The 23,852-nt window shown below is 32.5% G+C and overlaps 1 protein-coding gene across 7 annotated transcripts in view; it reads left to right on the top strand.

The window, feature by feature from the left end:
* TMEM65 (transmembrane protein 65) overlaps window positions 1–23,852 on the top strand; it is a 121,089-nt gene that overhangs the window by 34,670 nt on the left and 62,567 nt on the right. For 2 of the 7 annotated variants that reach the window (XM_081816516.1, XM_031037878.2), the window contains 7 exons: window positions 929–1,024; window positions 2,486–2,530; window positions 5,156–5,223; window positions 9,782–9,836; window positions 10,705–10,747; window positions 13,170–13,275; window positions 19,558–22,355. In XM_081816516.1, coding sequence (XP_081672642.1) covers window positions 929–1,024; window positions 2,486–2,530; window positions 5,156–5,223; window positions 9,782–9,836; window positions 10,705–10,747; window positions 13,170–13,275; window positions 19,558–19,659 — 515 coding nt within the window. In that variant the 3' untranslated portion in view covers window positions 19,660–22,355. Of the gene's footprint in view, window positions 1–928; window positions 1,025–2,485; window positions 2,531–5,155; window positions 5,224–9,781; window positions 9,837–10,704; window positions 10,748–13,169; window positions 13,276–19,557; window positions 22,356–23,852 lie in introns of those variants that run through there. The other 5 variants (XM_081816518.1, XM_081816517.1, XM_081816521.1 and 2 more) reach the window with 3 other exon arrangements.

Here is a 23,852-nt window from a genome sequence, read left to right as displayed (position 1 = left end):
TTTTTTTTTAAAGATTTTATTTATTTATTTGACAGAGAGAGAGACAGCGAGAGAGGGAACACAAGCAGGGGGAGTGGGAGAGGGAGAAGCAGGCTTCCCCGCGGAGCAGGGAGCCCGATGCGGGGCTCGATCCCAGGACCCTGGGATCATGACCTGAGCTGAAGGCAGACGCTTAACGACTGAGCCACTCAGGCGCCCCGAACTCCAAAGTCTTCTTAATGAAATATTAGATTAGAGTACATTTCCAGTGTAAGTACAGATAGTTTACAATATGTCAAAAGAAAATTTTGTATAGATTTTTAAAACCTGTATAGATTGCATGGGCTTATTTCCAAGATGGAGTTCTGTTGTATATTGTACATCCAATGTTTTTCACTTCTGGTATATATAGTTTTGATTCAGTTAACATAGTAAAGAAGGTACTTTACAGTGTCAAAGTCCTCAAAATGATCAATTTATGATTTAAAAAAATTTTGATGGATAATTTCCAGTATAATTTCCACTTTCTAGAAAATGTTCCTTTCATGTTTCCTCTTGCTACTCAATAGGCTCTTTGTAAAGCAGGAGGCAGAATCTCTGCTTTGATTTTACTTTATTCTCTGTGCCAGTGGTTTTCCTCCCTACTCTATCTCCTTTATATTTCTTTCTCTTTCTCAGTCTTTAAAAATTTTATTTTTTCATTACTTTTAATTTTTTAATCCTTATGGGTAATAGGAAAGGAAGATTAGGAATATTGATTGTATTATTTGGTGGTTTTCTCTTTGCTGCACCTTATACATTTGCCTACCTCCTATCCTTTCTTCTTAGGAGTTGTAAAATATTTTAAGTACTTTGTGCAGTATGAATATGTAGGGAATTTGACGAAGTAAAAGCAAGGACTCTGTATATTCTCATTCTATTGGGAAAGTCCTGCTTGTTGAATTTTTAGGTATTTCAAGATGTTCCAGTCAACTGACAAGGACTTCTCCTCACAGTGTCAGAACTGTAGTGATGATGAGAGTAATGCAACTAGCAAATAGTTCTGGTATGTAACCACTTTTGCATGTTTACTTCACCAGAAAACTCTGTGGAGCACAGCGGTATCCTGTATTTCTTGTTAACATTTGGAAAACCATTTGCATGCTTTCAAAATAGATTTTGAGGTAATGGTGTTAGTCAATAAATAGAAAATATGTTTTAATCAGATGTGAAATTCTGCAAAGATTAGTATATCTTCATTTCATAACTCCTCTACAAAAAGGGAAAACAAAATTTAAACTTGCATTCTTAGAACTTTCTGAATAATCTGATAATTGACTAAACTCAAGGTTTTAGTGTACTTCTTGTTGCAGAACCATTTTGGTACTATATGTGTTTTTAGTAAAATACCATTCACAAATATGGACGATACTTCTTTTTTATATAGCTTATCAATGGAAATTTATTTGCTTTTTACTTTTCTAAAACCAAATTCTTTAGTTCTTATGTTGTTGTAGATTATAAATAAATATTTTAGAAAATATATATCCAGTTTATAATGTATTTCCTTGGACAGTCTGGTTATACTAAATCTTTAGAACAGTGTGATTCGTGGTGTGGGTTCTTCTCCATAGACTGTCAGTTAATTCTTTTGGACTGGATGAGGATAAAGAAAGTATGTTCTCTGCCATTTTACCATAGCTTACTCTTGTACTTATACAAATGGTGAGATGGTTATTGTTATGAAATTAGGTACATTGCTTATTTATAATAATTGTTAATTTTTAGATTTAATGATGGCACTTAAAGATACTTACTTTGATTTATACTTGGGAAAACTTTGTGTGTTTATTATGCTATATATTATAAGTAGTTTATTGTTACCTAGGATTTTGAATAGCACCCTACTTTTTTGGGTCATTTTATTGTGTAGAATATTCTATATTATCCAATAGTATATAGGTTTCAAAACTCAAAATACTCAGTATATTATCAAGGGAGATTAAGGAACAGAACACAATCCAGCGAAGTCATTGTTGTAATACTTTGCTTTAAAAATGTTATTTTCTGTTTTTTAAAGGATATCTAGGTCTATTTGAATATTCTTTTTTTTACTATCAATGTTTGTTTGTATATATAATTCTTAAGTCATTTATCACTGCATCTTAAAGAAGGGTAGCTATATTTCAAAGGGGTTTTTTTTCTGTAATGAATGTAAACAGGTTCATTATATAGATGCAAGGACTTTAAAAACACAAAAATGAACAACTAATGATTACCCAAGGTCATAAGTTCCATGGTAGACTTGTAACTAAAGTTCAGTTTTGTTTTCTAGCCTTGTAATTTAATACATACCAAGTATTATTTTCTGTATGGATAACTTTGGTCCATTAACCTACAAAAATTTATGAATAAACTTTGATATTCTCACACTTTGTAAATCTGCTGGCATTTTCTTTATTGTAATAAAAAAGAAATCATGCTATAGTAACTAATTCTTGACCTAAACCCTTTTTTTCCCCTTTAGAAAAGTTGGAAGCTCTACCACCCACCCCAGGACAGCTGAGATATGGTAATGGTTCTATAATTGTTAAATATCTGTGCATCTATCTTTTAGATATAAAATAACTGTATCATTTACTGTTAATATAGATGAGTCAGTAAATTTAATTTTTCCAGATAGAGTGGGTTATCTAATTTATCATGCCGAAACAAAAAGTTTATAAACTTGGTTTACAACATATTATAATATTATGGAATCAGTATCTAACATTGTTAAACTGTTGTTACCGTCTAGAAATAAAATTATGCTTATGGTAAGGTTTTCTTAATTCCCAGAAAAAAGGATATGTTCACTTTAGTTTGGATTTAAGTTGGGTAATTTCAGAACTAGAAAGTCTGGGCTAGGTAGAACTGTTCTCTGGTGGAGAAAATACTTACAGCTTGCTGTTTATGATGATGAAGAAAGCTAAGTTCATTTAAGACCACCAGGAAGAAGAAGCTTATAATGGTGCTGGTGTGCTTTCTTTACTCTGTTAAGATGGGAATAAATAGTCAAGGCTAACACTGGCATAATGTAAAACAGTTTGGGATCTTATTATAAAGACAGTAAAAGAAGAGAATGTTTTAACAGTACAGTGAATTCGAGTAGGTTTTAAGCGAAAGCTAAATAGTAGATGTGATTTGCTGTTTTAGAGTAGTATTTCCCAAAGGAAATTGAAGAAATCACAAATTAATAGGAGATCATTACATACTGGAGAGCAAACTTACTTGATTTTTTAAAACTTATTAACTAGCCAGTTCTTTTTTCTCTCAGAGGTAGAATATAATTTATATTAGAAATAAGTAACTTTTCCCAAATACCAAAACATTTAAGAATTCTTGAAGACTTTAATTCCCCTGGTAATTTTTCCTGATTCTCCTAGCCTAGATTCATGCAAATTCATGTCCATAACACTGTATAATACTATTATCAGTTGGTTATATTGAAATTGACTGTTGATATGGTATGTTATCTTACCCAAATTTCTTGAGGGTTGGTAACCAAGTCTTACTTATCTTTGTATCTCATGCATGGTGGAGTGTCCAGTTCATGTTTATTTAACAATTTGAAAATTGTATTTTTTCCTTTGTGTTGACAATAAATTTTTACTTATATGATGCATTTATTTAGGTCTAAGCATAAAAACTTGATATATTTTATACTTCAAAGTTGCTTATTATAAAATTTTGAATGTCTAGTAGTTAAGCAACTAGACTTAGGCAAAATCAAAGAACTAAGGCTAGACTCTTTAATTGAGAAATCCCATGTCATTAATGTGCTATTTGATTTTTACCATCTTTAATAGCTTTTAAAATAATACCTTTTTAAAAATAATATTCTTTATAATTAAAAAGATGCTACTTTTTATCTTGAACATTCTTACTTGATAGCAAGAAGAAATCTGAAATGATCTAGGATATATACACCCTTTTCCTGTGATCTTAGTCTTCAGTAGTGGTTTTGGGTAGAGTGTTTTTTTGTTTTGTTTTGTTTACTGTTTTTTAGCCTTTCCTGGGTTGGTGCAGAACTCACTAGACTAATGTCAAATTTTTTTAACTTCTGGATTATATTTTAATTATACTTTCTATGGACTTAACTGCATTAAAAGGAAAAACACATACAACCAATTCGCTTAAGGAACTATTTTTTGGATATGTTATAAAATTCACAAGTTTGATGTTTATCTAAAAAAGTCATCTGTTGAATTGTTGTTGGCTATGTCTTGGCAATTTTATAGATGAATCAGAATAAAGTCTTTTAACTAGCCCAGCTTTTAATCTGTTTCACAGTCTGCCTTCAATTGTCTTAATATGGAATTCTCTTCCTTTCCAGGTTACTGGTCCTCAACTTAATTAACTAATATTCATTGAGTATCTGGTATGCACTATGCATTCTGCAACGTGCTGAAGATCCAAATATGAAAAAAATGAGACTGAATGTATAAAATTTATATAGGTATTAGTTCTTCCTAGTTACACTTCTATTATGTCAGGTCATTCAGATTCTGTATTAGATAGATAAGGTAAGGTGTGCCTTTGTTAGGAAGAGGCCAAATTACGTTTTGATTTAAATCAAATAGTTTGTGAAAGCTTTCAGGGATTTTGATATTGTGAGGGGGGAAGAGACTGCATATAGATGGCTAATATAGATGAGATAATCACATTTTTCTCACATTTGTCCAAAAATTGTTTAGTGAGTAAAAGTGACCATATAGCTTCCCTGAAATTGATTCAGGGTATTTTTTATTATTTCTAATATGGATATTAATTTTATGATATCAGTCTTTAGGTATAAGAAACAGATGGATATCAATAGTAATTAAACAGGTAAAGCATGGTACTCATAATATGTATTTACTTATTTGTTCTGCCGTTAACTGTATGTACTTTTTATGTGTAGCTAGTAAGAAAACAACCCAGAAATCTAACACAGTTATTTTTACATGTTACATGTTTTTTAATTTTGTTTTGTTTTCCCAGTGTGGCTTCTAGGAAGTAAACTTATAGCAGGAGCAGAATCTTTTGGCTATGGGGAATGAAAAGCAAATTTCAAAGGTTGTCAGATCTGTTTAGGAGTCTTTAATCATATGGTCTGTTTTCTCATTTAAAGTTATAGAAAACCTAAAATATATTTTCTCTTTTTGATGTTTTTCAGTATTCATCCACAATGCGATACCTTTCATAGGGTTTGGCTTTTTGGATAATGCAATTATGATTGTTGCAGTAAGTTCTTTCTTTCACCCCTTCTATTTTGAGTTAATAAAGAAATTAATGTGGTCTAAATTTTCCTAATAATTTATATATCCTAGCTATAAAATTTTAGTTAACATCATAATGAACAAGGCTACTTTTTACTATATTTCATGTTAATTAAACTATCATTCAGTTTTAAGGCATTATATGTATTAATCATTAAGACTTTTGGTAAAGCATTGACAATTATAAACACATATTTATTAGGTCTATATTATTCTGTTCTAGTTTCAACATTCTTATTAAAGGAAAAAGTATATAAAATTTTCTGATGTTCTTTAATTTTACTGACAGTTCTCATCACATATATGTTATTTGGTTAGTTCCTTGTTTAGTTTTTCCATGCAGAAATGTTTTAAAGGGTGTTTTGATGTAGTCTATCCATTTGACCCAAAGGTATTTTAAATTTTAGTTGAGAATACTGAGTATATCTCCTTTTTGTCTTTGTTTCATTGTAGTGTTTAAAAAAAGTTGCCCTTTGCTCTGGTCATTTTAATGTAAGTGTGTCCTTTAAAAGTGTTTAGTCTCGGAGAAGGCTTCTTTACCTTTCCTACCATTGAATGGCACCTTTTGTTAATGAATAACAATATTGGTCATTGGTCCAGTTTCTAAAGTGAGAGGTGAGTCCATGATTAAAATGCAAGTCTTCTAAAACTGCCCAGTGCTCTATCCACTTCTCTTCACTGACTCTAACTTGAAAAAAATGATTTTAGGATTATTGAATGTGAGAAAAATACATATGAGAGCAAGGGTTTTTTTTGTTTCGTTTTGTTTTTTGTTGTTTTGGTGTCTTGGAGGTCATATGTATTACAGATGGACATAAATAGAATATTTGGTTTCAAAACAGGGACTAAAAGTATAATTTACATTGTGTGGATTATATAATTTGCTTAAAGGATATCTAAAATTCTTAAAAGAATATCTAAAAAGATTTTTTTTGCTATTATATAGTCTCATCTTATGTCAGATTAATGGTGCTCAGCTATCCAGAAAGTCTGGCTCCTCACCTTGTTGACATAGCAGGAAGGTATCCTGATGCTTAAATAGTCACAGCAGGTGCTCTAGCATGCGCACAGCTTGAATGTGGAAGCACCCATTGTGTAGTTCTTTGGCAAAGCAGCCTGGCAAGAGCCTTTAAAATATAATTTCAGAATGCTGGTTTTTTGACTGATTGTGACATTTTCCTAATATGTATATAAGAATTAAATTGGCCAATTTATATATCTGCAAATATGAGAATATATCTGTAAATATTCAGCAACTTGGAACCACACTGCTTTTAGTGAAATTACTAAAATTTGAGTTGGTTAGATTACTGAAATAGATACTACATAATAAATCATATCTAATTATAATGAAAACTCCCATTATGATGAATTTATAAGCTGTAGATAAGACTTGATGTGTTTTTAAATAGATTGTCTGAATTAAAGTTTCTCTGTGACAAATATTTCTTTCGGTTTTTATACAATTTAATATTTAAATTTCTCTTAATTGACAGCTGGTATCCATACTACCACCTTCATATTCATTTGTTTTTTCCACCTCGATAGGGCAGACCTTAGATAGTCAAATACTAAAAGACTATTGAGGAAGTATTGAGATGATATATTTTGCATAAAGAAGGGTGAATAGAGATTTTGAAGAGAGATCGGAATAGGGAAACTGGGTAGCTTCATAGATTGTGAACTTTACAGTGTGTTATTACTTATTTGAAATAAATATCTAAAGTAACAGATAATCTGCATCTAAATACAGCTACCAATAAAGTGAAACACACACTCTAGAGTCAAATTATTGTAATGTTGTTTACTGTTTTCTGTTACTCGGCCTATGTCTCATTGTTAGTATAACTGAGAGTGAACTATTTTTCCAGGTCTGAGATGGTTGACTCCAAGTTAATAATACTTGTTCTTGAAGTTTACATTGAAATCCAGTTTAAGGGACATAATACCAGTTTTTACTTATATAATATTGAGATAAATGTTTAGACCGCTGGCTTCAGTATCTGAGTAAGAGCAGTATGTGTAGCAAAATTGTTATTCGGTGATAATTGCAAACTAGGTCAGGGACAGTGCAATTTCCCAAGGAGGTTTTAAATAGACTGCTGAAACTAAAATATATAAATAATATAACTAGAGTCTATGAATAGGAAAATAAGTAGTCATCATTATCTTAAGAATGTTTTTCACCTTTTAATTTTTTAAAAACACTGATTGACTCCTAACATTGTGGGACAGCTATGACTGTTTTAAGATAGTAAGTTAAGGAAATATTTGATTCTTCTTTTCTGTCATGCCACTGACATTTGATGTTTTCCTCTTTCCTGTTGTCCTATCTTGGTTGCTAGTCTAGTTGTAGTCATCAAAACAAATTCCTATGTAACTTCCTGTAATAGATTGACCTTTATTGTTGGCTGCTGTTCATACTCAGCCTTTGGTTTCATAGTTTTTTATTATATTTTTATATTACTAGGATTGCTTTTTATGACATGTTTGGTGGGTTTTTTGGATTATGTTTCTTACAATTTAATTGGAATAGAATTTGTTAGAATTCTAGAGTAGTTTAATTGTATTCAGATGATGAACCAGATATAAATTGAAGATAATTAGTATTAGATGTACAAGATAAAACTTGATGTAACTATGGGAAAAAGTAAAGACTGGTAGTCCATTATCCTAAAACTGTCTTTGACTTTATTTGAAGCTTTTTATGTTATTAGAAGGTCCTTCAGGTTTCTTAAATTCAATTAAATGATAAAGCATTTGAATACTTTTTAAATACATGTATTGCAAACAGAGTTTTCCTGGGGCATTCCTAATGATTTGTTGCTGCTAAGGATGCTATATTTATTTTTTATATACTGTACCTGTCAGGTACCTTTTTTCTATATTAGTGCTCCAGTTTTTTGTGGGGGTTTTTCTTGTGTTTTTTTTTCCCCATCCATATTAAAGATACACATCTTTATTCCTTATGCATGGTCTGTTCCTTTTTTTCTTCAGAAATCTGTTTCTTTTGGATTCCTTCACAGCCTTCCTTGTGATTTTAAATACCTTGGAGACTTTTATGCATCAGGCTTTTCTCTCCATATCCAACAAGAATTGTATTTTATTTTATTTATTTTTTAAGATTTTATTCATTTATTTGAGAGAGAGAGGACATTAAGGGGGGGACGAGGGTCAGAGGGAGAAGCAGACTCCCTGCTGAGCAGGGAGCCCGACGCGAGACTCGATCCTGGGACTCCAGGACCACGACCTGAGCTGAAGGCAGTCGCTCAACCAACTAAGCCACCCAGGCGCCCCAAGAATTGTATTTTAAAGGGGTGGAACCAAAAGGCCTAGGCGAGAGAAAAATGAGGAAACTAACTCAGCTTCTCTTCAGTTATTTTATTTTATTTTTTTTTTATTTTTAAGATTTTATTTATTTGAGAGAGAGCACAAGCAGGCGGAGGGGCAGAGGGAGAGGAAGAAACAGACTCACTGCTGAGCAGGGAGCCCAATGCGTGGCTCGATCCCAGGACTCTGGGATCATGACCTGAGCCAAAGGCAGACACTTAACCGACTGAGCCACCCAGGAGCCCCTCTCCAGTTTTATAAATAGTTGAGTAATGCAATATTTCTACATACCAGATAGGACATTCTTTTTTTTTCCCTCCATAAATATCATTGAGATTTTTAAATTTATTTAGAAATTTTCAATCATCAGTATTTAGGAGGAAAATTAAGTCTACTTATGGGAGCATTGCCCAAGCATTAGAACTCAATTAGCACAATAGATCGTAGTATTTCTTCTTTATTCTGTATAATAACCCATTAGAATTGTTTAATCTTCATTTCAGTTCCTTCTCTTTAAAGTGGAAGTAAAAATACAAGTCCCTCTTGTCTATAGGGGAATGGGATGGATGTGGAAAGTCAGAAACTCAGTAAATTCAGTACCTTGTTTTTTACTGAGGTTCTATCTATTGTGCAAAATGCTATTGTTGCTCATAAATGAATCATGTCATCTCACTACTTAATGGTTAGAACTCAGTGTTATAAAGATAATTTTTGAAGTCTGTGATCTCTTGGGTCCCTAGAAATTAGTTTAGTTTGCTTTTTTTTTTTACTCCTTTGATAGAGTAAATACCAATAATATAGATGTATCACTCAGAATTTAAAATTAGGTGAGTTGGTCTTTGTGTTCCAGGAGGTTTAAAGAATCTTTGTGGTTGGAAAATCTAAATTCTAGATTTTTAATGATGGATTATATTGCTATTTGTATTATAATTATATTTGTTGCTATTTTTATTTTTTATAAAAGCCTAATTTTAATGAATCAAATGATATTGATGTTTCTGTATGAATGCATGTATTTAATAGTTAAGTGCATTACTGCATTATATGAATATTTATGCATATTTTATATATATAATTTTGCTGCAATAACCTATGGGCTTAACCAATTTATCTGTTTTTATTAATACTTTGCTGTTTTTATAGTCACTTCAGCGTTAATTTTTAAGATTAATTTCTTTGTAATCATTTTTCAGGGAACCCATATTGAGATGTCTATTGGAATTATTTTGGGAATTTCAACTATGGCAGGTATTTAATAAGTCATATTATTATTCCATTGTACTTATATTTATAAAACATTTTAGCAGGTTAGACTTAGAAGAGGATGATTTATTTAAATAAATTTACTCATTGAGATGTCTGTTAGTTTGTCTCCTTAATCCTATTCTTCAAATTCTTAATTTTGTATATGTAGCACTTTTTTCCTGGGAAATTTTAGGCACTTTATGTTAGTTAATAAGTAACAATGCTGTACTGACTATGTTAAAGTTAAGTTTTTCTCTTAATTCAGTGTTACCCCAAAACCTTTTTACTCTTGTTTTTACTAATTTATTTTCAAGTTGGGTAGAAAAATCAAAGAAGGAAATATAAGATTGAAAGTCTAATTTGGTTCTATTACTTTCTTTCCCCTAGTTACCACTCTGTTTTTCATGATAGTGAAATTTAGGAATGGTTCAGTGTTGTGTTTATTGTGTAGAAAGCATGAAGTAGATGAATTCATGAAGGAGTCACTTCTCTATGATTTTCTTGAATTTCAGAGCTATGCATAAAGCTTTACTTTAACTTCCAAATATCCAAATTTCCTTAAATGTAATGAAAGATAAAGCTACAAAATACTGTATAGGTATTGAAACCAAAATGGAAACTGGCTTCCACAACAGAAAAAATCCTACTACTTGATGGAAGCAGAACACTATAATCCCAAGAGACTTGTGTTCTATTTTGAAATCTTGAGATTCAGAGCTATCCAATGAGTTACTTTGGATATAGTTGTTGTAGTTTCAGAAACTGTGATTACTCTTCCAGATCAGTGCTTTACTGATGATATAGTGATATATTATAATGATTTTTCTGACTTCCGTGTAACAATTCACTTATCCACTTCTCAATTTTTTAGCTGCTGCTTTGGGAAATCTTGTGTCAGATTTAGCTGGACTTGGGTAGGTCCATTCATTTATTCATTTGTGCATGTGTGTTCTCTTTCTCTTCCCCATTCTTTAATTGAGAAAGATAAAAAATATGGGACATTTATTGTGTGTGTTTTCAAACTAAAGTTTTAAATTTAATATTTCTAAATCAGTAGTACTAAATCTTCAGTGTGCATCAAATACAAATACCTGGGTTATACCTCAGAACTTGTGTCTCTGGGTATAGGGACCTGGAATTTGTGTTTAAAATCTTCTCAAAAGATTGATACATGAAAAAGTTTTTCTAAGACGACTGTAATGTAAGCAGAGTTTAATTCTCATTTACTGAAGTATTCATGTGTATTTTATAGACATTTCCAAGGTGAGACAGGATTAAAACCAAGAACCCCATCATTATTTCACCCCACTCTTCTCCCACTAAGCTCAAAGATAAGAGATATGGCTCAAATGTGAGGATACTGACTGGGCATGTTTTCTGGAGAGAGGAACTTTCAAAAAGAATAATGGCCAGAGCATACATGGGTTTGGCCTGTTTTTGCTCTCTTTATTCCATGTGGCTGGAATGATGAAACAAAGCAAGGATGTCTACTTAGAAAAGGCCAGCTTTCTCTCTTTCTCACTTTACATTCTCTCTTCCAAGCAGCACATGGCCTGGGCTGCCTCCTGAGCTTGAGGAAGGCTGGGAAGGATAAATTAGACTAAGTTGGCATTAATTATTGTGATAAACATAGTCTATTTTGCTCAGTCTTTGGCTCTGTTTTTTCCTTCCATGGTTCATGAGAGTGGTAAGTTTTGAGATTTGGATTTGGGCCTACTAGAAGTTTACTTAGCCTTATAATCTAGGTAGGCAGCTTCATAAGTGATCTGACCCTGTGTATTAGACTTCTGTACTGCAGTTTGGGGCCAAAGCTACTGTTAAAACACAAAGTTTCTTTGCTTCTGGGCCAGGGCAGAAATTTTATATTTCTCAAATTCCTGACATAAATCTATAATGATAACACCCTTTACACATTCTGTTTCCCTATTTCCAACATTAAGGTTAATAGTGATACTAATACAGCTACTGTGATAGCTTTTTATATTTAATGGAACCAAGTGATCGAATAGATTTTAAGGCCATTTAATTTTAGATTGCATCATTAATTATTTTTGATTAGAGATAAAGATTTTGTTGGGAGTCTTTATGTTTAAGAACTATTTCTCCTCTGCCTTTAAAAAATATTATTAAATAACAAATGCATTTTATTGATTCTTAGGTACCCAATTTTTTTTAGAACTTAACATATCTGATATTAGGATCCATCTTATAACTGATGTATGCATAGTTTAACTGGCAAATTTTTTTCTTTCTTACAGTTCACAAAGTGAGTTTATATCCAATAAATGATGGGAAGTTAGACTTGATAAATACTTGAGATTGCCCTGAAAATTCTAGGCTGTTTTACTTAGTATATCAATCTAATATTATATATATTTTTAAAGATTTTATTTATTTATTAGAGAGAGTGAGCGAGAGAGAGAGCGAGCAGGAGAAGGGGCAGAGGGAAAAGGAGAAGCAGACTCCCCACCGAGCAGGGAGCCCAACGCGGGGCTTGGTCCCAGGACCCTGGGATCATGACCTGAGCCGAAGGCAGACGCTTAGCCAACTGAGCCACCCAGGCACCCCAATCTAATATCATATGTTAACGTGCTTTGCTTTGAATTTGGAGTAAGTGCATGACTGTCATTTTATTGCAAAAATTTTTTATATACCTTGAAATGATCTTTTAAAATAAGAGAGAGGTGTGCCTGGATGGCTCAGTCAGTTAAGCATCTGACTTTTTTTTTAAGATTTTATTTATTTGACAGAGAGCACATGTGCGCACAAGCAGGGGTAGCAGCAGAGGGAGAGAGAGAAGCAGGCTGTCTGTTGAGCAGGGAGCCCCATGCGGGGCTCAAACCCAGGACCCGGGGATCATGACCCAAGCCCAAGGCAGATGCTTAACCAACTGAGCCATCCAGGTGCCCCAAGCATCTGACTCTTGATTTTGGCTCAGGTCATAATCTCAGGGTTGTGAGATTGAGCCCTGTGTTGGGCTCTGCACTGGGTGTGGAGCCTGCTTGAGATTCTTTCTCCCTCTCCCTTGGCCCCTCTCCCACCCCCTCAACCCCCCTCCTTGCTCTCTCTCAAAAAAATAAAAATAAATAAAATAAAATAAGAGAGAATAATTGCTCTAAGTCAATTAGTTTATCTATGTATGAATATATTAATATTAAAATATTTTGAATTGTATATATTTATGCACAATAAAAATGAAAATTGTAAAAAACATTTACACCATTTCTAGAGTGCCAGTTACAGGTGTAATTTCTTTTTGTAGCAATTAGTTTGTTATCTGAGGACCTTTGTGTGTCTCTTTAAAAACTTACATTCTGTCCTTGTGTATTTTTAAAGACTTGCAGGCTACGTTGAAGCTTTGGCTTCCAGATTAGGCCTGTCAATTCCGGATCTTACACCAAAACAAGTGGACATGTGGCAAACACGTGTTAGTACACATTTTGTAAGTACTTTATATGGTTTATGATAATGAATTCAGGTAGCCAGAGCAAGATACTGTATAGTTCAGTCCTTTGAGAAATTTGAGACTAAATTGATTTGAATCGAGTTTTTAACAAAAATTGTCTAAGCTTTGGCAGTTTTCAGAAGAACAATAATTTTTTATTGTCTATTTTTTGTAGGTGTACTTGATTTTTAGAATATTCTTTATATGATTCAGTTAATGTGAAGGAATATCTGTCATGTCCTAGAGACTGAAGGACATAAAATGAATATAAATTACAGTTATTTTTAAGAATTGTTTAGGTGAAGAACCAGACATGTAAACAAATGATAATTTAGTGCAGTTATAGAATTATGCACTAGATATAGCAATAGCACAAGTAAGAGAATTAATACTTTGTGGGGAGAAAATTCTTTTGGTGGGAAGATTTCTTGGTGATTATTGGATCTAAGCTGATTTTTGTGTTATTGATGAGATGTTTACTAGGTGAACAAGAGAATTCTGAATACATTGACTAGCAAGTAGAAAGACATGATAAAAACAGGGTATGTTCAGAGAAATACAAGAAATTAGGTATTGCTGGACTATAATATGTAGTAGTTGAAGATTGAAGCAGCAGTAGGAAACAGCATTGGAGAAGTAAGAATGGATCAGACAGGAAAGACATTGTATAAGCTATACTAAGGAGCTTGAACCTCATTCCTAGGTGATGGAGTGCTAGTGAAGAATTTTAAATAGAAAGGAAACTGGATGGATCACAATGCCAACAATTAAGTCAAGAAGAAAAGGAGGAAGGACAAGTTAGTAAGAAAAGGTTATGAGTTCTGTTTTCGATTCAGTAAGTTGAATTTGAGATGCTTATAAGACATTCAAGTGGTGATACCTAGTAGGCATTTGAATTAAAAGTCAAGAGTTAGAGAGGTCTGAATTAGAGATGATGAGTATTATCAATCATTCATTCAACAAATATTCATTTTTTACCTACTGTATGCACAGTACATATGTAGGAGTTTTGAATATATTGGTTAACAAAACAAGATCTTTTTTTTCTGGTGGATCTTAATTTTAACAGTGGAGAGAAGACAATAAAAAATCTGATAAAATGTTTAATGTACTAGAAGTTCACAAATGTTAAAGGAATTAAAGAAAAAAAGAAGGCAGAGAAGGGTAAAAGAGGTTGGGAGTGCTGGGATGGAGATAGCTTGCAGGATTAAATAGGAGGGTCTGCAGGCCTCACTGGAAAGGTGATAGTTGAAACCATGGGAGAAAGTGAGATTATACAGGACAGTGCTTCTCAAAGTGTAATGCCAGGGCCAGCAGGATCAACACTACCTGGAAACTTGTTAGAAATGCAGATTTCATGTTCCACCTTAGACTTACCTATTTCTTTGTAAAAAATCATATATATGTGTCCATATCCTGCAATTTGTAGATAAATTGAAGTGAGATTAGCTGGCTAATATCTGCCACAGTTGTTGAAGAATGAGGATATTCTAACATTCTAGCAATTTGGCTTAACATTTTAGCACTACAGTTAGGATCAAGAGAAGATTATTTTCGGGCTTTCTTCTCATGTAATTCATAATTCTGTTTTCTTTCTGTATTATAAGCAGATCCATTCCCTTTTCCTATTATAAAAGTACTTTAATTACTAAGCTAGTGTGTGTGTGTGTGTGTGTATATATATATATAGTGTGTATATGTGTGTGTATTTTGATAAATCTTCTACCAGCATATGAAGTGATTCTATTTCTTAGTTGTTGACTCTGCGTCTTTTATGTTAGGATCAAATCTACTCTGTAACATAACATTCAATTAACAAATAGCCTGAATTAAGTTAGTGATCAGCAATCTATTCATGACATAAGCTAACTCTGACATTTACCCATAATGGAATATATGCAAATGCACATGTGGGTTCCTGTTGACATAGGTTGTATTTTAAAACTTCATTTGTAATTTGGCTGTTTGAAACTCAGAAAATATTTTCTTGCAGAGCCATATTATGGATGTACTCAAGTTCTTAGGTTAGCCCCAGTGTAGTTAATTATAAGGCCTAGACTATCATAAGACCTGATAATAATATATAAGTAACTGATTTTTCAATGGAAAGATGTTTCAGGTTCTAAATCAGGGAGCCAGAAAAGGATATCCCACTTTTTTCCTCCCTCTCTGCCCTATTGACTTTATGCCCCATTGAGATAATTGGGTTGGAACTCATTAACTGGGAATCCTACAGTGAGTGGGGAGGAAAGCCTTGGTTTCCATGGACAATAGTAACAAGCATTCTAACAGAATGGGTGAGAAGTAGAAGTGGCAATGGACCTTTCATGTATATGGGAAAGTCAGGAATCTAAAATAAAATAGTCTCTCTCTGTGTTTATAAATAAATATAAATGAATACAAACTTTCAGGTCAAGATAAGAATCTAGGATTAACTTTTTCAGCCTCTGGAATGAAGAAAATTTCTGCTTATTAAAACTCTGTAGGAGTGATTCTTTCCGAAGTTTGACATGATGAAAATGACAAGTCTGACTGTTAATATAAAGCATGGGCATACCACCATCACTACTACCATGACCAAAAACCCAAAAATAACAGAATTGAAAATATTTATGCAAGCTGTTGTCAAACACTAATGTCTAATCTTGAAATTTATTAGAAAACTTGTAGGGTCTGATAGATAAATGGACAATGTATAGGAAAAAAACATTTTATTCAAGACTGTTGGTTATGTAGCTGTCATAGCACCTGTAATGTTTGATAGAACTTGTTTTATTTATTTGCTTTTCTCTGTATAACTAACTGGAAGTTCCTGGGAGAGAGAGAGCGACTGCGTCTAATTAGTCTTTCTCTCTCTGGTAGCTAGCACAGAGTTTGGCACATAGTAGATTCTCAATAAATGTTTATATGAGGAACTAAAACTTAATTGAAAGAGGCTTAACCTTGATGATCATCCTAGAAATGCAAATTTTAAAAATTATTTACAAAAATAAAAATTTTAAAGTGTTCATAGAGTAGGTATGGTTGTACAAAAATTGGTGTGTGTATATCCATGTACATATACATATACATATACATATACAGTTGACCCTTGAACAAGCTGGGGGTTAGGGGCACCATCTCCCCCATGAGTTGAAAATCCACATAAAACTTTTGACTTCCCAAACACTTAACTACTAATAGCTTACTGTTAACTGGAAGCTTTACCAATAACATACATAGTCGATTAACACATATTTTATATGTTATACATATTATAAACAGTATTCTTACAATAAAGTAAGCTAGAGAAAAGAAAATGTTGCTAAGAAAATCATGAGGAAAAGAAAATACATTTAGGAGTACTGCACTGTAAAAGCCCACATATAAGTGGATGCACACAGTTCAAACCTGTGTTGTTCAAGGGTCAACTATATTTCAATTGGTATATATGTTTTTGCAGTCCTTTTTGTGTAGAATAGACAGCATGGCATTCATTACCTTATGAATATGCACAAATATTCATATTATTTGATTTTTAAATAAATCATTGGGAAAAACTATACATAAAAATGTTTATTGTAATATCACTTATACTGGTGAAAAAGTAGCAGTGACTTTTAATGGTATAAGGAGAGATTTAAACAGATTATAGGCCATCAATTCAGTGGAGTTTAGAAGTTTTCTATTAAGTTTATGAAATAGTTTGAAAAAAGAGCTTATTATAACATATGTGGCTCTGGGGTAAGAATTGAGGCAGAAAACAAAGCTATGTTTACATAACGATTAGACCTACATATAATTAGGTATACATGGGAATAAATATTGAAAAGGAATATATACAAAAGGAGCAAATCCAAATATATTGAGAGTATTTGGTGAGGTTTTTTTTTCCCCTATCTTCAGACGTTTCTAAAAGGTATTTTTCTACTTGAATTTTTCTTTGGTGTTATTTCATGGCAATTTGAAAAAACTTTTCCTAGTTGCATTGAACTTTAAATATTACTTGTTCTAGAACCTTTTTGTAGCTTAATTTTTTTTTAATTGAAGTGTAGTTGACATACAATATTATATTAGTTTCAGGTGTACAACCTAGTGATTCAACAATTATATATATTACAAAATATCACAATTAGTATGGTCACCATCCTTCACTATACAAAGTTATTATAACATTTTTGACTATATTTCCTATGCTGTACTTTTCTTTCTCATGACTTATTTATTTTATAATTGGAAATTTGTACTCTTATTGCCCTTCACCTATTTCACCCATACCCTCCATCTCCTCCTCTCTGGCAACCACCACTTTGTTTTCTGTATCTATGGGTCTGTTTCTGCTTTTTGTTTGTTCTGTTTTTTAGATTCCACATGTAAGTGAAATCATATGTTATTTGTCTTTTTCTGTCTTATTTCAAGTACCATAATACCCTCTAGGTCCATCTACGTTGTCACAGATGGCAAGATTTCATTCTCTTTTATGGCTGAGTAATACTCCATTGTGTGTGTGTGTGTGTGTGTACATGCACATACATATGTGCAATATATATGTATGTATACATGCATATACATATACACCTGCATACATGTATATGTATGTGTGCATGCATGTACACATATACTGCATCTTCTTTATTCATGTATTGATGGACCCTTAGGTTGCTTCCGTATCTTGGCCATTGTAAATAATGCTGCACTAAATATAGGGTTATTTATATATCTTTTCAAATTAATGTTTTTATTTTCTTTGGGTAAATACCCAGAAGTGGAATTAGTGGGTCATATGGTATTTTTATTTTTAATTTTTTGAGGAGCCTTCATTCTGTTTTCCATAGTGGCTACACCAATTTACATTCTGACCAGCAGTGCACAAAGGTTCCCTTTTCTCCATATCCTCACCAATATTTGTTATTTCTTGTCTTTTTTTTCTTAATTTCAGTCTAGTTAACATACAGTGTTAGTTTCAGGTGTACTATAAATAGTGATGGAAAAATTCTATATATTACTCAGTGCTCATCAAGATAAGATAATCCCCTTCACCTGTTCTACCCACCTCCCCTCTGATAACCATCTCTTTGTTTTCTATAGTTAAGAGTCTGTTTTTGGTCTGTTTCTCTTTTTTCCTCCCCTTTGTTTTTTCTTAAATTCCACATATGATTGAAATCATATGGCATTTGTCTTTCTCTGACTTACTTCACTTAGCATGATGCCGTCTAGATCCATCATGTTGTTGCATTCTTTTTTATGGCTGAATAATATTCGTGTGTGTGTGTGTGTATGTGCACTTGGGCTGTTTCCATAGTTTAGCTATTGTACATAATGCTGCAATAAACATAGTGGTACATATATCCTTTTGAATTAGTGTTTTTGTATTCTTTGGGTAAATACCCAGTAGTGTGATTACTGGATCATATGGTAGTTCTATTTTTAATTTTTTAAGGAACCTCCATACTGTTTTCCACAGGGCTGCACCAGTTTGTATTCCTACCAGCAGTGCATGGGAGTTCCTTTTTCTCCACTTCTTGTTTCTTGTGTTTCTTATTTTAGTCATTCTGACAGGTGTGAGGTGATATCTCATTGTGGTTTTGATTTGCATTTCCCTGATGATTAGTAGTATTGAGCACTTTTTCGTGTGTTGACCATCTGTATGTCTTCTTTGGAGAAATGTCTATTCAGGTCTTCTACCCATTTTTTAATCAGATTGTTTTTTGGTGTTAAGTTGTATGAGTTCTTTATATATTTTGGATATTAACCCCTTATTGGTTATATAATTTATAGATATTTTCTCCCATTTAGTAGATTGCTTTGTCATTTGTTGATGGTTTCCTTTGCTCTGCAAAAAGCTTTTCAGTTTGAAGTAGTCCCAATTGTGTATTTTTGCTTTTGTTTTTTCTTGCCTGAGGATACAGATCCAGAAAAATGTTGCTAAGGCTGATGTTCAAGAGATTACTATGTTTTCTTCTAGGATTTTTATGGTTTCAGGTCTTATATTTAGATCTTTAATCCATTTTGAGTTTATTATTGTGTATCGTGTAAGAAAGTGGTCCAGTTTCATTCTTTTGCGTGTAGCTGTCCAGTTTTCCCTACGCCATTTATGAGACTATCTTTTCTCCATTGCATATTCTTGCCTCCTTTGTCATATGTGGCTTATTTTTACATTTAAGTTACTATGATCAAAAGAAATGCAATTACAGTTGAATTTTATAATATATAGTAATTATTTATCGTAGATACTTAGGCAAGGATTCTTCTTTCAGGGATAAAATAACTTTCAAAAAATGTTTTCTTTTGTTTCCTTAGGGCAAAGCTGTTGGGGTGACTATTGGCTGCATTCTAGGAATGTTTCCTTTGTTTTTCTTTGGAGGAGGTGAAGAAGATGAAAAACTGGAAAAGAAAAATTAACCCTCTTAGAGTATCTATAAAAAAATGTAAACTAATGTACCTCAATTACTAAATATGCTGTCACAACATTTAGGAATTAAGACAATAACAGTGTATAGATATGGGATCAAATAATTCAGCATGTATTATGGAAAACACTAACTTATTGTGGCTTGGTTTTCTTAGGACATCTTTTTAAAAATGTTTAGTATCCATTTTGTGTAAATTGTTGAAATGCTTTTTCATCAATGGCAGTCAACATTTTACCTTTTTCTTTTTCTTTATATATCAAAATATCATTTAAGTATCAGTCATTGACATACTGTACTGAGTTGGGGTTTGAGTATTTGTTACTTCATGTGTGTGCATGCATGAAAGGATCTTCCGTCTTCGCTGTTGTTCTCTAGTTACAACTCAGCCTTGAGATTTTTGCCACATTATTTAAGGTGTTTAATATAAGTTAAAGGTTTTTTGTTTTTTTACTCTATTTGGCAACATGAATTTTGTACTGTTTTACATTGAACATTTACAATCATATAATTTTAGTCATTTTTTAAACTCTTAGTCAATTCAAGATAAACACACACTTTAAGTATTCTAAGTATCTATTACTCATTTTAATTTTCTGACCTCACTGTCTCAAGAGCCAGAGGTTTAATCAGAATGAGTAATTATGTGGTGTCCCTACTACATAAAACCATGTATGTTAATAAGTGTATTATTTTTAGTTGATTTTTTTAATCTTTAATTTCTCAATTTTGAATCATAACATGGTAGCTTCTGCTCCTAAGGAGAAGAAAATGATTATTTTAGGGTCTTTTATAAATGGGGATTGTGGAATTAAGGTAAAATAAGGGGTTTGACATGACACTTGGAGATTAAGAGGCTAAAATTTTTTTTAGAGAAAAAGAAAATGGGAACTGTCAAGATGGCTTATGGTATAAGTGGTGAAGTTGAAGTTGTGTTTGGGAGGTTAATGAGATACAAATTTGATTGTTTGGGATGGATTTCTTTTTCCCCAAAGCATCTTCTCATCTGAATTGAATGAATCTGAGTCTCCATACTCATAATCTGATGTTTTGTTTAGTGTGTTTTATTTCTGGATAACTTACTTTGAGGTGAAAACTAAATATTTTATATTTTTATTTTTTGCTATGAATAGTCTAGTAGTCAAAAGTTACGTGAGAAATCTTTTTTTTTTTTTTTTTTGGTCTTCTTCTTTTGTGATGTTTAAATAATATTCTAGGTTGAGATTGCTTTTCAGCCTTGCATATCTAACATATATAGTACAACTATATATGAGTCATAAATTTTAATTTTATGAGCCCTTAAAGTTTGTTAGCATGTGGTCTGTTACATATGCTAAAAAATTACTCTTACTTGTAAGAGTAAACACATCATGGAGGAGAAGAACTGAAATTAAAATAACTGGGCCACTGAAATTATTTATGTTGCTAAATAGATGCAAAAGAAGGAAAACTTCTAAGATGGCTGTATTTATAGTTACCTTAGTTTAAAGTTTTATTTGCACATATTTACTTTGACCTCTTATTTTCAGAGGGGCTATTTTTTCCCACAAGGCAATTTGTCATAAATTACCATCTGTGCACTCCAAAATAATTTAGAGCTCTCCTTGAATCATAGATTTTTGAGAAAAAAGAAGAAAATAAATCATATAATATAAAAATAAATATATGACATTCTTATTATGTACAAATAATACAGTAGTCTCATTTGATCAAATTAGAATTATAGAACTTGACTTCTTAAGGAGAATTGTGGTTTTTATGTTCCACATAGTACTACATACACACCAAAAAGAATTTATTATTTTAGCTGAAAGGATTAGAGTGCTTATTTAAACAATTTTTTAAAATGTCTAAGTGCATTTGTTCCTAACTTGTATATTGCCAGTCCTTTCTGTTTTCTAAAAACTATTTTATTGTGGTGCTTAATTTTTCTTATTAATTAAATCCCATATCCAGAAACCTTGCCTGTGAGCTTAGAAAGGGCTTTGATTATTGGTTTTCACTTTTTGCTCTTGAAAGTAATCCAGTGCTACGGAAGATTTCAGTTTAGCTGAATGTCTACAGAATTATTTAAAGTGTCAAAACATAGCATATATAACCTTCATGTTGAAAGGTATTTTAATTTGGGGGCACAATAAATATTTGAATCATTCAGATAATTAACTTTCAAAAAATGGAGACCTTTTGTCCTTAACCTAAGGTACACATCTTTTCAAAATCTTATTCTACATGAGTATTGGTGCTTGGCACAAAGTGATTTCTGAAAAATGGCTCCCTTTAAGATAATGACTTCATAAAATCATAGTTTCATGGTACTTGTCACAAATAACCTTATTTCAGATTGAAACTGGAATCTTTTTTCTCATATTAGCTATTTCTTTATTGGAAGCACCATAACTATAGTTAAATACAACATGAGCTACTTTAGTACTGTTCGTTTGAAATTCATGTTGTCTGTGTATTATGATTTATTGACTTGTTGATGCATGTGAATTGGGTGCATTTTGTTGCCACTGTATGTTAAATGGTGACCAATGTTTTTACAAAGGAATTGAACAAAAAAATATCTTTTAAGAAATTTGGAATGTGGTTTTGATTTTGAAATTTGATTTTCTTCCTAATCTCTAAGGGAGGACTCTGGTTATTCTGTCATTAAAGGAAATAGAATAAATAAATGCAGATTTTTTACAGGGTTGTAGCAATGTCACTGAGACAGTAAAATGGAATTATTTACTACCTCCCTCAAATCCACATTGGTGATCCATTACAGATTATGAGAGAAGAATGATCCTATATTGAGACAATTTGACCTTTAATAGGATGTCAAAAATAACACTAGAGAGATTGGCATAAATCACACTGATGGGTCTTTATAGCAGAGATATCCAAGCCTTCTGTAGAATAATGCCTCATTTACTCCTTTTCTGTAGGAGGTGAATTTTGAAGGTAATGGAAGTTTATCTTTCACACAAAAAGTTTGTGTAAACCATTTTGAAGTAAATCTTCCTAATTTTAGAATTATATTTTCTTCCCATCTTAAAAGAATGTATTAAATGTAATGTCATCTTTTTCTTAGTGGCTAAGCACCATCCCCATGGACATTATTATTGTGCTGTAATGCAGTGCCTCAGGAAAACTTTAATTTTCTTCCCATCTTTTTACTGCTCTGGGCTTTTGGCAACTCCTTCTCTCTCTAACTTGCCACTTCTCAGCTGTATGGATTTAGCAACTAGATAGCCAGGCTTACCAGGAATTTTGGGGGAAATATTAGGCTATGGAGCCTGAGTGAGATGATGATGGTGATAATGATGATGATGATGTTAGTTCCCTTTTATTAAGCACTCACTTGCTGTTTTGTAAGTATTTTACACACTGTCATATTTAATCACTTTAAATAACGACGTTAAGTTGGTGCTATTATTATTCCTATTTTATATTGGGTAAATTTTATATGGAAAGTTAGTAGTAGACCTGTGAGGTCACTACTAATAAGTGGACTGGAATCCATTGTTGTCCAAGTTTGAAACCTGTGTTCTTAGTTACTATGCAATAGGGCATCAGTTGTATGGACTTTGTAACGTCTCTTCTCTGCTTAGATTCCTTTTTACCTTCAGATTTGTGGAGTTGTTTTCTTACTGATAATCTAAGGGAATTGTGCTTATAATCTCAAGGTTCATTTAAGAAATTCTATGCTTACTATGTGCTCACAACTGTTCAAGGAACTGAGCAAACAGCTAGAACATCCTCATTCTCGTGAAGTTTATTCTGGGGAGGGGGGCATCAGTGGGGCAAATATACACTGAAATATTTTTTATTGCAGACAGTGATAAGTTCTAGAGATAAATGAAACAAAGTAAGGGGCATGGAAAGTACCAGTGGTCATATGTGAGGGTTTGTTTGTTTATTTATTTATTTATTTATTATTAATTTTATTTTATTATGTTAGTCACCATACATTACATCATTAGTTTTTTTTTTTTTTTTAATTTTTTTTTATTCTTATGTTAATCCCCATACATTACATCATTAGTTCTAGATGAAGTGTTCCATGATTCATTGTTTGTGCACAACACCCAGTGCTCCATGCAGAACGTGCCCTCCTCAATACCCACCACCAGGCCAACCCATCCTCCCACCCCCCTCCCCTCTAGAACCCTCAGTTTGTTTTTCAGAGTCCATCTTCTC

Source organism: Leptonychotes weddellii, chromosome 4 (genome assembly GCF_054177405.1).
Source record: "Leptonychotes weddellii isolate Sample4059 chromosome 4, ASM5417740v2, whole genome shotgun sequence".
NCBI lineage: Eukaryota > Metazoa > Chordata > Mammalia > Carnivora > Phocidae > Leptonychotes > Leptonychotes weddellii.
Note: the sequence above shows the minus strand (reverse complement) of the source record. Positions and strands in the feature narration are given on the sequence as shown.